The sequence below is a fragment of the Rhyacophila brunnea genome, unplaced genomic scaffold (genome assembly GCF_057557595.1).
Source record: "Rhyacophila brunnea isolate RB1 unplaced genomic scaffold, BYU_Rbru_1.0 scaffold_12, whole genome shotgun sequence".
NCBI classification, from domain to species: domain Eukaryota; kingdom Metazoa; phylum Arthropoda; class Insecta; order Trichoptera; family Rhyacophilidae; genus Rhyacophila; species Rhyacophila brunnea.
The window spans coordinates 7721582-7739225 of NW_028232774.1; the positions used below are offsets into that span (position 1 = coordinate 7721582).

General features: G+C 33.5%; 1 protein-coding gene across 5 annotated transcripts in view; it reads left to right on the forward strand.

The window, feature by feature from the left end:
* LOC147077731 (uncharacterized) overlaps positions 1-17644 on the forward strand; it is a 332063-nt gene that overhangs the window by 288933 nt on the left and 25486 nt on the right. For 4 of the 5 annotated variants that reach the window (XM_085960710.1, XM_085960708.1, XM_085960709.1 and 1 more), the window contains exons 2-3: positions 6825-7085; positions 10995-11163. In XM_085960710.1, the coding sequence (XP_085816836.1) occupies positions 7011-7085; positions 10995-11163 (244 nt within the window). In that variant the 5' untranslated portion in view covers positions 6825-7010. The remainder of the gene's footprint in view (positions 1-6824; positions 7086-10994; positions 11164-17644) is intronic. The other variant, XM_085960707.1, reaches the window with a different exon arrangement.

The following is a 17644-nucleotide window of genomic DNA, read 5'->3' on the forward strand; positions in this document are numbered from 1 at the left end:
AGAAATAATATATTAAAAGTGTGAAGGCGTAATATTTCTGTCTGTAACGGATAAGCTGTCTCTCTATTGACGCACGTAAATTTGCATTAAGAAGTGCGCATCGACAAGTATGTTAACAAGCGTAATGTCATCTGGTATTTTTTTCTAGTATTGAAAAAAATGGTAATAGTTTAATTAATTTGAATTAAATATAGATACAATTGAAAATATTTATTGACTTGCGAACAGTTTACCGCATTCCATTCGAAGATTCAATAACTAGCACTACCATCGTAACTCGCAATTCAGTGCCGCGGCCTGACAACAGACGGTCTTGTGAATCCCCATAAGTTTCCAAAAACCTTTATATTATGTAATATTTTTGTTGATCTAATGACGTATGCAGATAGTTGCCCAGCTGACCCATCACTATCTGTCGATCTACGATACATACAAACTTGCACTGGATTACCACATCGAATTGCGTCAATGTTATATTATCAAGTTATAAGTAGATACATACTTGTATATGTAAGTCTTCACTCTTGTTATTTCTTATATTATGGCTTCGTTTACAATTTTATGATTGCGTCGTTTGAACGCTTGCACTTGAGATAATCTCTTTTACGAGTGTACTTAACGTATTTTATTAATTAGTACCCTGATGTCGTATTTATAATCGCAAATTTTCTTTTCTCCGTCCATACCGTGTCATAATAATCACTGAAGACGAGCTTTCTTTGACCGAACAACCGTGAACCCAGCCATTTGCTATGATATGACTAGGAATTCCAATCCCGATTATTTATTAGCTATTTTCGATACCTATGAATCCCGGGATTGATAAACATAATCCCGAAACTTTCGGGATTGATTTTTTATCAATGTTTATGGAAAATAAAATAAAAACTAAAATATAACAGAAAAAATATTTTTAATAACAAATAACTACATTAGAATTAAACTGAGTTTGAATGAAGTTTGATTTATACCCATGTGTAAGTTGCCGATTCATTTTATTTTTTCACATAAATGAATAAAAATGAGAAATATTGGAAAAAGCAATGCTTGGCACTATTAACAAAGTAATTCCTCCATGATCTCATACGTTTTACGGCAGTTTCATATTTGGCAGACTAATTAGATTTATGAAGCGGAAAGGCCATAAGTACACCATGATTATTTGCTTTACTATTTTAAATCTCGCTAACCCATTCATTAAGTCTTTACTATCAGAAAAAGCAATCTCATATTAAATTCACATTATTATTTATATTACAATATTATTTACTCCATTGAACTTATGTATTTCCAAGATTAAACGTATACAATATTAACAATAAATGTCTTAAATAGTATAAATTATTCTAGATTTATTTTTGACCGATTTTATCAATGTTATTTGTAAATATAAAAATTTTACAATTTAAAAAAAATGCCAATCCCGGGATTGTCAAATTGTAATCCCGAAATCCCGGGATCAGAATTTTGGCTCGGGATTGCATTCCCTAGATATGACTATGTCGTGTTATGGCAGTAAGTTTCGAGCCGAAATCAGCGACATGTAAAAACAATATCTAATATGACTATGAAACACAAAACGTATAGTTCCGACAATCTGTCTTATCAAGTATAAAAAATGACCCATGAAAGGATGATTTTCACGGCCCTGTCAAATGCACCGTTTTGCGTCATACGAGGGTGGGTCAATAAGTCCTTAGAAAAGCCGACAGGTGGCGCGACTAGTACTGCAAGCGGTTTGTTTTCATGCAGCGGCACTACCGATTCAGTATGCTGCGAAGTTTCAATCAGATTGGTCGGGTTGTTGTGTGTTTCTCGTACATTTAAAAAAAAAATTTGCTTGTGGAAAATGGAAAAATGGAAAATGGAGAAAATTGAGTTTAGAGTTGTTATTAAACATTTTAATATAAAAGGGTTAACATCAAAGGAAATAAAAAATGAGTTGGATTTAGTTCACGGCAAATCTGCTCCTTCACTTGCAACTATTTATAACTGGTTAAATGAATTTAAACGTGGTCGTACATCAACAAAGGATGAACCACGCTCAGGACGTCCTGTAGAGGTGACTACACCAGAAATGATCAATAAAATCCACGATATGGTGTTAAGTGACCGAAGATTAAAGTTGAGTGAGATAATTGAGGTTACAGGGATCTCAAAAGGTAGCGTCATTTCTATTTTACATGACAAATTGGGCATGAAAAATATTTCTGCAAGATGGGTGCCGCGTTTGCTCACAGTCGACAATAAACGCAATAGGGTGGTGGCCTCTAAAGCCCTGTTGTCGCTCATGCAACGCAATCCGGATGAATTTTTTCGTCGCTTTGTGACTGTAGATGAAACATGGATAAACCACTATACTCCCGAGACGAAAGAACAGTCAAAGCAGTGGATTGCGAAGGCAAACCATGTCCAAAGAAGGCGAAAACCGTAAAATCAGCTGGTAAGATTATGGCTACTGTATTTTGGGATGCACGTGAAATTATTTTCGTTGACTATTTGGAAAAAAGAAAAACAATAACAGGGGATTATTATGCATCTTTATTGGACCAGCTAAAAAACAAAATTGAAGAAAAACGGCCTCATTTAAACAGGAAAAAAATCCTCTTTCATCAGGACAATGCCCGTGTTCACACATGTTTACGATCAATGGCTAAAATTGAAGAATTGAAGTTCGAATTGGTCGACCACCCACCGTATTCGCCAGATTTAGCCCTCAGTGACTTTTTCCTTTTCCCAAACTTAAAAAAAATGGCTAAGTGGACAACGTTTTTTTTCAAATGAAGAAGTCATCGATCGGACAAATGCTTATTTTGAGGACCTTCGGAAAACTTATTTTTCTGACGGTTTAAAAAAATTGAGAAACGTCTAAGCAAGTGTATTGAGCTCCAAGGAAATTATGTTGAGAAATAAAAAAAAAATACAAAAATTAAACCTGTTTTAATGCTTTTTTCTAAGGAATTATTGACCCACCCTCGTATTATTATGTCATTTAACCGGTCCACGCGTTGCCATCGATATTAAATCTAACCCGATACGGCTTCGTGATCTTTATTGATTATGTTTTAAATTAAGAACAAGTTTATTATTTTTACTGATAATATAAACTATTTGTGTCATAATTCGTGTATTGTTTCGATCCACGATTTTATAATTTTGTAATTTATATGTTTTTTTACGTTGTGACCATTCGTTGTCAAACCAAGCTGTGCTAGGAAATCTCCTCAAGAACCCTAAAGAGCCCGTTACCATTACCCAACCGACTTATATAAATATGTGTTGCTACGAAACATACCACACTTTTATACTATTGGCATCAAAAGTTGAGTAGCATCATTCAGCATATTTTTATATTTAAATTTAACTTTTATATATCAGCAAGCAACAAAGCATTCAGAAAACTAGCTCTATCAAGAATCAGCTTAAAGTCTTCGGTGGGTTTATTCTATGCACAAGGCGGCTACCGACGGCTAAAGTGATAAATATTATCACTTTATCATATTTATGTATTGATGCGGTTAATTGTCACAATAAGTTAACCGTCTCTAAACTGGCAAACTGTATATCTTGCTCTACAAGTAAACTCAGCCAAGAGAGGGGCTGTTAAAACATTGTACGATTTGACAATTTAGATGGTTAACTTATTGTAACAATTGACCTCTCAATATATACATATGATAAACTACCGTCGATAACCGCCGCTTCGCTGATATGCCGATAGTAATTTCGGCAGAAATATGTACTGCACTGTGGGACTATTGCCATTTGTCATTTAGGTTCTGGTGTGTTTCTAAATTTATATTACGGCTTATTAATTTGATGGTTTTTCATTTAGCTAATGTAAATATTGCGTGCTTGTGGAACTTTAAGACGATTTAAGTGTATTGGATGATTTTTGCTTAGCATTAAATTTAATAGTCGCTGATGCTTTGATAGAACCTCTAAGTCATCAGAATCGATATTATCTGTACCGAGTTAACCGATCTCAATGGTGGTTAGTGTAGTCATGTAGTGGAAGCTAACGTTTAAACGAGACGTTATTATTTCACCTCGACATATTCTGCAGGTCTACCACGTATGTAAATGACAGTTCAAACGAAATATTAGTTTTAATCGATTATATTATTACGTGAATAATGTAAATTCGGGGAGGCCTTTATACGAATGGATTGATAGCAGCGTCTCATGATGATTTACAATGATGCTGCAACAGCCTAATTGAAATTACTGTAATAGCCATGCTACGACGGCTAATAAATCTTCCATTATATTTAATCTAATCGCAAGCGAGTAAGGCAATGTTGTGTTAGTAGAAAATGAGTCTGTCACTCGTTCAATCTCCTGTTGAAATAATACGTACAACTCTCAGTTGGCCAACAAAAGAATCTTAAAATGCCCACTCGTAAAATCTAACTCGCCTGATTGTATTATGCCGTAACAGCGATGTTACAATTCATTTCAGACAATATGTAACACGGAGATTCGAATTATATCATCAATCAGTTACAACGAGGCTGATGAAAACTGCACTCATTACAAGATAAGTTATCGCTATCATAATATTAGAAGTAGAACTGGAACACTTTCGTAAAAGATTCTGGTTGGATATTATTATGAATTTGTTTACAAGCGGCGCGTGCAATACACATTAGAATATTTTTTTACAGTGTTGAACTATACGAATGACTATTATAAAAATTAATAATTACCATAAACGAAATATTATGTAATTGTATAATGACTAATGAGAATAAATTATCATCCACACTCAGTGTTGCCATCTTTTCAAAGTGGAATTATAGTACAGAGCCTCCAAAATTATAGTATTTGAGGAAAAAATATAGTACACGTTGTCATCTGTTGAAAATGTATAGGTTTTTTGTTTCTCAGAAAAAAAATAACGGAGAATTTGAAAAACTCCGAGACCCCTTTTTATTTAGGTACCTCTTCCGACCAAAAATGCTTCCCGAAGATTCAAGAAATTTCATTTTAAACTAAGTCAAGAGATTTTTTTACGTTTTTCGATATTTTTTTTCCAAGTTCTTCAAATCTTCTTATATTGCGAAATTATAGCACTTTGCACAAATTTGTCGAGCGGAAATATCGAAATTTTAGTACTTTTTACATATTTTTTCCGATATTCAAAATTATAGTATTTTGGGCGTACTATACCTGTTTTATGTCGTACATAATACGCGGACCAAAATTATAGTACAAATACTATAATTATAGTACGGTTGGCAACGCTGTGACCACACGACATCTCAATATCTTCGTCGCCTCTAGGAAACGTTTTAAATTCCCTCTGTCTGCCACAAAATCCGTCCACCGTCTTGGCTGTAGGGTTTCTGTATCTTTTTTTATATACAGCCCATCTTCTGCAGTATTGCAATAATAAAATAGGTATATAAAAAAAATAGTATCAAACGATAAATTTCGATACTTGGGTGTTTGACCGAAGGTATTGAACATGTAAACTATTTCTCTTATATTAATAACCATATATTTTTTTAAATTACAGTACCTAACCAATATATTCATGATATTTTTAAAATAACCTCAGAATATTAGTTTTAAATAAGTATGGTTTTTTTAAAAAAAAAGTTTATGTTAACTTAACAAATATCGAGTTTTTAGATGAAATTAATGTCTAAATAAAAACCACCGTAATACAAAAGAAAGTCAGAATAAAATAATAAATTAGAAATACAATCATATCATACTTAAATATTTATGTAAAATTTTGATTGATTCAAAATTATTTTAGCAAGTAGATGCTGTAGATGTATAATGTCGTACCTATCAAATATCTGATAATAAATGACTGCGTTATTATCAATTATTACCAATCAATATCAAATTAATGTTCTTTTTGATCCTAATAAAATTGAAACATTACTGTTAGGAATCCTCCACGAACAACGCGTCATTTTTTTTTCATCTCAATGCTATACGGTCATCTCTTTCCGGTACGACAGTTCACAGTTCACTGTGATATGGCGAAATGTAATACGTACAATTTACACGTAACCCTCATAAACATATTTTGTTTCACCCTTGTCGGTATGCCAGTGGCGTAGTGAGGTTTTATTCCAGTATTTATAGTGATTCAATTTCCTGTTTCGTAAGCCCGTCTCTAGAAGCACTACATTCCGTCTGAAATACAGAGAAAGTTACTGTCCCCATGTCTCAATATTTAATAATGTGTGTGGTAGTACTATAAAACCTTTTGCTTTAGTTTCATTGAATATTATTCTTACTTTAGTTACGTTGGCGAAATTGTGCCTAACCCTCCAATTCAGAAATAGTCATGTACATATTGTACAGTTCTTATATTAAGGTGACGCATCAGTGAAACGCCAAATAATTTTCAACTGTACGCGCGACGAAATTTTGTACTCGCTTCGCATTCATTGAGAGATCGTCGAGTCAGAAATACGTCACTTTGCTGCGTGATGGCGACGGGCCAATTAATTCTAAAATCGTGTAAAGATGACTAAAAACGTTACCCATTTACTTTAAAAAGAAAACATGTCAATGAATATATTATTATTGTTACTAATAGAATAATAAACAGAACATAAAATGGACGTATGTTGGATTTATATGAGAAATAATATTTCGTTTGACAGGCGTCTTTTGCACCCGCGACCCGCAATCCGCACATCGCCTAGCAACGATCTTTTTAGACCGTGCCTCAACTAATGCATGGCCTTGTTAGGTGAGCATTTTCACACCAATCATAACAAACGTATTTTCTCGTCATATTATTATGAAAGTGTATGGTTGTATATTAATATAAAATGTTGAATATTTTCTTAAAGTTTTACGCATCTTTAAACAATTTTATTCTACATAAAATGAAGTGTTTGACAATATGTGAACTGTGAATGAGTATATCATAATAATATATACACAGTTGTGAAGTTATGTTATAGTTGACAGTACAAAAGGTCAAAATGGCTAATAAAAATGCGTGGTTGAAACTTTATTGAAAGCTCATTATTAAAATGCTTTGCCTGCAAAACTATTCTAAGGATTTACCTGTCAATTCGTCTGCACCTCCGGTGGCTGTACGCAGAAAGGTTTGTATGAGTTTAACTATTATAACTATTATGCACTAAATAAATAGTAGGTAGGTATATGACATTTTCTCCGAATTATGAAATCAAGCTCAAGCTTGAACAGAAACGAACCTTACATGCGAGTGAGAAAGCGTTCGGCACGCTTGTATCTCCACAATTGTGTTACAGTAAGATTTGTACGACTGAATTAAATATTTTTTGTACACGTCGCCGGTAAAAAAAAATGATTTGGATTACTACAGTCATTTAAAAACTGCGAGCACGTATTGATGAAATTTATTGTTTTCGTATTAAATATAAATTCAGTGGTAATCATTTTTTGTTAATTTAGTAGACAATATGGTTATCTTATATTATGGGCGTGTTGTGTTTAAATTTGGTAGCCGTACTGAAAAGCAACATAATGATATAACGTTTCATAGTTAAGTTAATAATAATAAAATTGAGGTTCAATTGTACGTTATACGCTCGAAACACGGCTTCATTTTTCCGAAAAATACCCACTCTCTTTAGTTTCTCAGTTAATATCGGGCTATGACATATTTACTAGACTTTTATCAATTCTACAATACCTAACTAAATAATCAAACTGAAATATAATATATATATTTAAAATCTACAGTTCGAACACATTACTATATTTTTGTGTATATAGGTACTTTGTTTATAGCTCTCATTGTTATTTTCTTTTTTTAATGCATTGGATTCAGAGCATGGTCTTAATTCGCCGAATGAATCACCAGCAACGATTCCTTGTATTTTTCATTATAAAAAAAAACCTCCCTGTGAACTGATCAATATCCTAAATAGATTGTGCATCCAATTAAAAATAGAGAATTTAGCAATTTAATTGTGCAGTTCAATACGCAACCGGTCTAGACATTCTCGTGTATAACTACAATAATATTAATCTCAAGTTATTAAATTTTATGATTCATTCAATATATTTTTGAATTGTTTCCGCGTTAGTCAAGAAATAATCTTTTTAAAGTGTAATTTATCTTAGAATTTTTGTTGTTTCGTTGTGCCAACTTACGCCAACTGTTGAATGGTTATAACTACATTAAAATGCATAATATTTTGTGAATATCACCCAAAAGAATCATAAATATATGAATATATTATTATAATGTTAATTAATACAATTATGAAACAAAGGTTTGACGGTTTTATTTGTAACATATCTGATTATGGTCACTGTTATCACGTTATCAGTATTTATTATGCTGATTATGTTTATATGCATTTTGTTGATACCGATATACATAATCTTTATTCATTTCGCATTATCATTCCGCCTTTTCCTGGGAAATTCCCTCCGGTGGAGATAGTGACTAGCGCAAGGCGTTTTGGTTTGAGTCCAAATCCGGTCTAACGTACTTCCGTTGCATTGTTTTGTAATAAATTAAAAATGCATTTTTTAAGTTTTGATAATAAATAACAATAAAATAAATACATAAAATCACTTTTAATCTTTAGGCGCAACGCACACACCAAATCGTCTCATTTGCGACACAGCCATAAATCAAACACCGTAGGAATGTTAAAACTTAATTTTCGCTCGCGCACACCTTTCTTTAAGCACCAAGGTGCATTGTTGTTACATCACTCAAGTGCAGCTTGTGACACTTTTATAGCGCATGGAAGGCGGCCGTGCGCAAGTCGCGGCTGCATATACATGATGGGTGAAATCACTCAAATCATATCCCGACATTGATGGGAAATTGTATGGATCGATGGATTGTGGTAGCGGCGACATTTTGAACTACACACAAGCGACATGCATGCTGTACTTCGAAATATGCTGCATGCGACATCAAGCGTGTTTTACAACCAAAAATGTTACAATCCTTACTATCACACTATGTGTGGAAGTACATTTAGTTACACGTGTTTTGTGAATTCCAACAAAATCACATCTTCAGAATCGACATGTTTCAGTCAAGACGAGTTTGTCTGTGCGACCCGACTTAATGTGTTTCTTATTTATATAACAATATCTACATTTCGGTCACCAGATTTCAAGTTGGATATATGTATATATTTTGGACATAAATAACTAAAACTGTACTATGCATGAGACTATTAAATTAGCGGTCTACGTTAAGTTTAACCTTAAGAAATTGAACTATGCTGAACAGGGAGAGTAATTCGTATTATTATGGCGTTCGTTTTTAGTATGTTTGAATTTAGAATAAGTATAGAAAAAAAAATCGTTGCATTTCCACCATTTCTTATTAATCAAAAAAAGAAAATAACGACTTCGCGTTACCACCTTGATGTGGTTACTTACTTACTTATCTACTCTCATTTTCGATTTTCCGTGACTATTCTATTCCAATCCATCATTATTACATTATATATTTGTCTTAATTTATCTGTATGTAATGCAGTGCACCGACAAGAATGTTGACGGGTGGCACTGTCATGTGGTAATTTTCTCTAGTTTAGAATATTTACTATTCCAGTCAATAATTCTAAATAATGATGGTCAAATCAATAAAAAAATGATGTTTATGTAGCAGTGAAGTTTCTATAAATGAATGAGTCATTTCGAAATGACTTAGTTAATTAAAATTTAAACATTAAATTTGTCCTAGTAACCTTTTTTCAGCATCACTTTTACATAGATAAACACTTTTCTTTAATATGCAATTTATACGCATCAGTCTCGTGTCATAGTGTATTGATTATTATTATTATTATTATTACCAATATTTATAGTTTTTGTGACAATACGTGATCTATTGACATAAATTATCATTAATCTAATAACTATTAGCTTAGTGAATATGGCGTGTGAAATTAGCATAATACAATTTATTCATTTGTAACGTCATTGTCATGCCATAATCACATGATTTTACTGATCGTAAAACTATCTATTTAATCCTTTTATCAATATATTAATAATATCATACACTATACTTTTCATTAATAATGGAATTTTACCATGCAATTATTGTATCAAATTGATAACTAATAATTTTATTCAATACATTAGTAAAATTACAGTACAATAATAAAACAATATATAGTATACTGTACTTAATCCAATACCTACTCAGATTTTTTTAAACAAAAATGGAGCTATTTTTACAACGTTTTTCTTAGGTCGTATTCTTATTTGTCCGGTGGTTGTTTGTCCGGTACAAATCTTGCAATCAATTTTTAACTAATTTCCCGACTAGTTAGACATTTGAAACTTTTAGAATATATCAGAACACGATGCCAATGCATTTTTTTAATAGAATTGAATTCATTTTAGTTAATTCTGTTTTGTATGAAAAGTTATTTCGATACCATTATTGGTTGTTAGGGGGTCCTAGCAACTAAATTAAAAATAACATATACGTGCGTTACTATGGAAATCAATATGGAATGACATTTCAGTATTCAGTATTTCTATCAAGTACTTACAATTTTTTTTTATTGTTAAAGCTAGTCAAGTCAAGTTTATATGATTCAACAGAAAATTTAAAAACGTATATAACAAGTTCTTTTTATCTTGTAATTATTATTTTGTTAAATTAATGTAACCTGGGCAACTATCACTAAAGTCTTGCTTATTTTATAAGACGCAGTACGTTATTGACCTCTCAGTACCTACCGTTTACGTGAATCTGACTGCAGATACAGAAGTATAATTATTTACAATAATTGTTTGAATTGAGATATAAGACAGTATTCTATTCATAAAAAGTCGTAAAAAATCTGCATCTGTTCTTCTCTTTGTATTTCAATATATTGAAAATATCTATTTATTAATGGAAGATAATATAAACTGGGATCTATTTGTCTCCGAACAACGCAAATGATACATCAGTAAACATATAAATTAAATAATATTATCACTCTTAACAAAAAATTCTGTTATTTTAATAACATTTCTGTTTCTTTCATTTCTAGCGGAGCGGCGGTCGTGTGACTGAGCAGAGCTCATGCAGCGAAGGTTCGCTTCTGAGTGCTGGCAGTTCAGAGCCAGAGGATGAGTTCAGATCTTCGCGAGGGGACCTGGCCTCCGCCACGGCTGGCAGCTCCTCCACTGCTGAGAATTCGGCGGCGTTGGATACCTCCGGTAATACTTATTCCTGACTGTTGATTAATCGACAATAGAAAGTGTCCCCTCCAGGGTGCTGAAAGGGACACAGCCGCTCGTTTGCGAAAAATGCTGATCACAATTTAAAATATTTTAATACATACAATATTGCTCAGTAAAATTTCCAGCGATATATACCTATTATGCGAGTTTAAAGTTGGCTGTATGTTTACACCACCATATATTTTAGTCCAATATGTCTGCGTAAACTAAGCCTACGCACCCGTTGGCGCCGTCACTCCGACTGTCTTCTACACAGTGTTGCCATATTTTGGTGGAAGTGGAATTATAGTACAGAGCCTCCAAAATTATAGTTTTTAGGGTATAAATATAGTACGCGTTGTCATCTGGTTGAAAATGTATAGGTTTTCTGATTCTCAGAAAAAAAAAAATAACGGAGAATTTGAGAAAATCCGAGACCTCTTTTTATTTAGGTACCTCTTTCGACCAAAAATGCTTATCGAAGAATTCAAGAAATTTAATTCTAAGTCAAGAGATTTTCGAGCATTTTTTTTCCAGTTCTCCAAATTTTCTTATATTGCGAAATTATAGTACTTTGCACCAATTTATCCAACGGAAATATCGAAATTTTAGTACTTTTTACATATTTTTTCCGATATTCAAAATTATAGTATTTTGGGCGTACTATACCTGTTTTATATCGTACATAGTACGCGGACCAAACTTATAGTACAAATACTATAATTATAGTACGGTTGGCAACACTGCTTCTACAATTAGTATGGTGGAAGAGTCGACAGGCGAGCCGGGGGTAGAATACTCCGTTTTGTGGTTCAAATAGGCGCAGACGCTAAGGTTGCACAGAACATGATAACTAATCCGTTAATCACTAATTACAGTTATTATTCAATACTTGTGGCGTATCTGGGTGTGGAAACATCTTAATTTCTTAATAATTCATCCTTCTTTAGTTAGAGTTAGACGATTTATAAATAATATTAATAAATTATCAATCATTAACGTCATGCACTTTAATAATTTAAATTATGTTAATATTCAGACTGACATTTTTTTTATAAAAATAATGATTAGGTACAAATGAATCATTCATTGACACTGCCGAATCAATGGGCGATCGGCAGACAAATTTAAATGGTAGCTTGCCTCTTGGTCCGGCCGTTCGTGTGCGGCGTACCTTTGCACAATATAAGGATTTGGCGCACGTACCAGCGATGAATGCTTATTAGTTTATTACAGAGACTAACTGCTCCACCATACGAGGGTAGAATCCGATGATTTTAATTTAAATATGTTAAGGCTATACTTCAGCTGGGGCACGGTCTAAAATGATCGTGATTACGCGACGCGAAGATTGTGCAAACAACGCCTGCAGAAGAAAACATAATTTGTCATAAAAATTTAACATGCGTCCATTTAATGTTCTGTTTATTGTTCAATTAGTAACAATAATAATATATTCATTGACATGTTCTCTTTTTCAAGCAAATGGTAACGTTTTTTAGCAATCTTTACACGATTTAAGAATTAATACTCCCGTCGCCATCACGAAACAAATTGACGTGTTCACAGCTCGACTTTCGCTCTCCGATTGCCAGTGAGTCCAAAATTTCGTCGCACATATAGTTGAAAATTATTTGCCGTTTCACTGAAGTATGCTCTTAACGTTGACGCCATCAACCATAAATATAGTATTGGATTAAAGAAATCTTCGAATTCGGTGTGGTGTTATTATTTTGGAAGTTAATAATTATTGTAAATCAGATTTAAACTGCGCAATGCTCAAAACACTGATTTCAAAGAGTTTTCGTTGCAGTGCTTTGATTTCATAATACCTCGAAATATTTTACTTATTTGATGTTCTGAATAACAGTTATCTATTTTTTTCTGGAATGTGATTACATTTAGTTAGTGTTAAAAATGAGTTTTCAACTTTATCACGAAAGTATAAAATATTATCACTATGTAAATATTCTTTTTGTTTGTTTACTAAGCATCACTCGCTATACAAATTACTTCTTTTTATAATAAACAATGAGTTGCTGGTCTTATCGTATATCTAATTTATATGTGCTAATTTTAGGAATACATAGTCAGTCATATTATTTATAATTTGTCATTTTTGAGATTGTTTATTCGATTTCGCTTATTTCCGTCATACTGACTACCCTTTTCGAATACTCAGAAGACTCTCGTATTCAATTTAGATAATTTTTGGAGGCGTTTTTTTATATAATAAAATATATTTTGACTACCCCAGTCAGTCAATAATCTATGTTTCCAAAACTTTTTTGAAGATGTGTATCTATGTATCAACGTTTTGAAACCTCGGGGAAACGATTAGCATTCCATAGTCCTTTATCCCAACCCCCCTCCGAAGCCAACTTGCAGAGCTGACCAAATCACGTGTCACAAACCACCCCAAACTAAATATTGTATTATTAATTTTAAAATTTATACTTATTGTATGATTATATGTGGTGTGTTATAACTAGTAGATTGAAATATATAAACGTTAATATAAATGCGAATCCATAACAACCTCTCCCGGCGTAAAACACTGTTGATAGCAGACAGGTAGCATATTATAATCATTTTTAATAGCCCTCGCTCTTTTTGACAATTTTCTCCAAACCGCGTTCGCCCTTAACTCTTCAATAAGATCTACATTTTCTCTTCTCATAATCATTCATGGAGTGAAAGTCATCGTCGCCTCTATTATGTTTCCATTGTATATTATGTTATATTGTGTACAAATTATTATTTCGATTATTGGCCAGCGCAGCAATTCCGCGGTACTCTAACTGCCGACCATTATACTGCCTTGTGATTATTGTAATATTTTAAACGTGAGGTTCCCAGACAATTTGTCAATTATTATGTAGTTTCGGAGGTCTCTTGTTTGAATCACGAACCATTAAGGCTTTTCGGAGCAATGGGCCAGAAAATAAAATTTAGCGCTTTTTGTTCCTGTTAGTAATTAGGTAAATCGTGCCATTATCTGATGGAATTTTTTATTCTTCTTCTATTACCGATTTCTCTCTTTTGTTTAGGATGAAAACATGACTGCCTGTTCTTTGGTTATTGCATTTCTTTATTTGGCCAATATTCATTAAACTGCGAAATAAAACGTATTCTTATTTGTTACGTGTTGACTCAAAGTTATTGTATTGGAAAATACCTACCTTAGTATTAGGGATTGCAATACCGGTATTTCAAAACTGGTATTCATTTTTTTATCGATACCGGTTTCAAAAATGCAATATAACGGTATTTTCGGTTTTAAGAAAGCATACACGTTTATGATTTTCGAAAATGAATTCAATGTTATTTTTCATTACGTACTACTATATTGTATACTAAATTTAATGTATAAGTTTTATGCTGCCAAAATGCAAATATATTGACTAAAACCAACAAAAGTTTAATAATATTAAAACAAAATCCCTCAAATATATTTATAACATTAACATATTTCAAAAAAGAAAACAGTCGTTGCAAATATTTCCAATTATTATTCTATAACTATTCATCCAACGTTGACAGTACATCCAAGAAACGTCGAATTTCAGAGGGATTTTCCTGGACCCGAACTTATTGAATTATTTGTAAAAATTAGCAGTTCTAAATTATAAGATCAACACATATCCGTAAAGGTCAACATAATAAATGTAGGTAGTTGCTATAAAATAGTGTTTCAAATAGATTTTTATACCTAGTTATATTTATTGATAGGTACTTCCTTTTTTTCTATAATATGTGTTGACGAATACCGGTATTCAATGAGAAATACCGAAATACCGGTATTGATATATTCCTTCGGTATTGCAATCCCTACTTAGTATCATCCGATTACCGTTGTCTTCTCTTCCACGGCGCTACATCCCGGGTGGGATTTGGCCTCCTCCACAACCACTCTCCACTCTCTCCGGTCTCTCGCCAAACTTCTCCAGTTACCGGGCCTTCCTATATGAAGCCAGGCTACTTCTACGGCGTCAGCCCATCTCCTTCTTGGACGGCCTCTGGGTCTCTTCCGTTGAGGTAGCCACTTCGTCATGATCCTTGGCGCTCTAACTTCATGCATTCTCTCCACATGTCCTGCCTATCGTAGTCTTTGGTTACCGTTGTCAGGATATTTTATTTGATTGATTATTCAATACGCCTATTGTTTGATTAGCATGCCTTCAACGGATAAAGAAGAACTTCTTGGTCCTTTCCCAATTCTTTAGACTAGAGCTTAGACCATGGGTAGTCAACCTGGTCCCTGCCGTCCACTAGTAGGCGTTCCAGCTTTCATGGTGGGCAGTAGGGGTTTTAAAAACATTTTCATTATATTTTCATAAAATTCTCAGTTCAGTTCACGTTACGTAAGTGTCATACTTATATCCAAATATGTGGAAAATGATATTCAGTTTATTGATACCTTTCCCTGCCTCATATCTTGTCTAATCAGGCTTTAGTGCTGTTAATCATATTATGACCAAAGAAAGAAATCGCCTGAATATTTCCGGAAGAGGAGAACTTCGTTTGTTCTCACAAAAATTTACTTTATAAATCACCATTACTGTGGAACCGGTGGGCGGTTAGAAAATATTACTACTAACAGAGATACAAAAGTGGGCGGTAGGTATAAAAAGGTTGACTACCCCTGGCCGAGAACTTCAACTTTCGTTTTTTCAAGAGATTTCAGTCCAAGAAAGTCAAAGACAATACGTCGATACAGCCACATATTATCTAAGGCCTCGAATGGGAACTGGGTGCCCTGGGTGGGGCAGAACTTTTAAAGCAGGGTTCGCTTTTTTAAATCAAGGTACACAAAGAACACCTATTATCCTCAAATATTGAATACGCGCTATGTTTGCGTGACAAAATTTAATGCATATTATGAGACAGTTTTAACTATTGAAAATAACATTCTTTGACTCGTGTTTAAGTTTATCTCATATTTTTCCACACTTGAGATACGTGCCTTGTTATACCACACTCGGTAGGTTAAGTCAGTTCCCATTAATTTTGTGTTTTGGTCATATACAAACGAGAATTAAGATAGTATGGAGTATATGTTTTTTACATAATAAGACCCCTCCTTTGCAATAAATTATCTTATTACTTTTATTATTAACTATTAATTTCGAGGGCTCCGGATTCGATGCCTAGTGAGGTCACAATATATTTGAGATTTTCATGTATATTACGGATCATACAACAGTTGTATGATCCTACAATACTACAAGGTTCTAAGTATTCGTCCTTGAGAAAACAAACCCAACAATAAAGTAGTATTCTAAGCTGCCACATTGTTACTTTTGTTTCATCAAGGACAAACACATAGAACCTTGTAGTTCTCCACTCGCGAACTGTCATTGGGCTTCATAACCTGTTGTAGTGTTAGAAAGAACATAAGAGTATAATATCTACTAGGTACGACGTGTCCGGAAACTTGTACGTCTGCAGTTCGTCGTATCACACTTCATCGTGAAATTTTGTAACGGAAATATAATTAATACTTATGGCCGTATATTAAAGACCGTTCAACCTCTTTGGGCCGTATAGTACTGACATAAAATTCATGTCTAAATAAAACACGGTTCTTTTCGGTTTACACTTTACAGGAAGCCAGCAGCAAACAAATTTTGAAAATAGCCGATATACTGGATTATTTGTTAGGTTAGGTTAGGTTTTCATTCTTGAATTCATGAATTCATGAATTTCGCCAAAATCAGTTATGAAAATTGAATATAATAGAATTGGAGACCGTATAGTATAAGTACGGTCATCTCTTTCCGATAGAAAGCTCACGGCGAACTGTGCAACGGTGAAATGTTTTACGTATACAATTTACATGTAACCTTACTACCTATGGTTCGCTCTTATAATATTATCCTCTCGGGTCTTTTCTATATCTTGGATGTATGGACGCTAAACAAGGAAATAAGCCCATTAAACTATCACAATATTTGCTATGTCCATAATACACGAAGTTCTTCGATCTACAAACATTCTTCTGTATGCCAGTCACCGTGCCATTATGAATAATTCACTGAGTGTATTCTATAATAACGTGTTACAGGCTGACGGATGACAGGTGACAAGTAGAGTGGAAAGATTGTTTATTATTCTATCTGCAGTCAGTTTGTAGGCAATAACATTGCAGTAATGAAATAGCATTTCGGAACCGGAAAAGCCGCGGCGGCCATCACGATATTTCGTGTTGCCGACGGCTCGTTGACTTGCACAACGCCCCTTGTCACTCTGCAATAAGTGGGCAATAGTTCTGTAAATCGAATTACGTCTTATGTAATTTCCTCCTCTTTTGTTGGTGTGAATGTTTATTTTTTACAACGTTTTTATTAGCTCGTATTCTTGTTTGTCCGGTGGTTGTTTGTCCAGTACAAATCTTGCAATCGATTTTTAACTAACTTCCCGACTAGCTAGACATTTGAAACTTTTGGAATATATCAGAACACGATGCCAATGCATT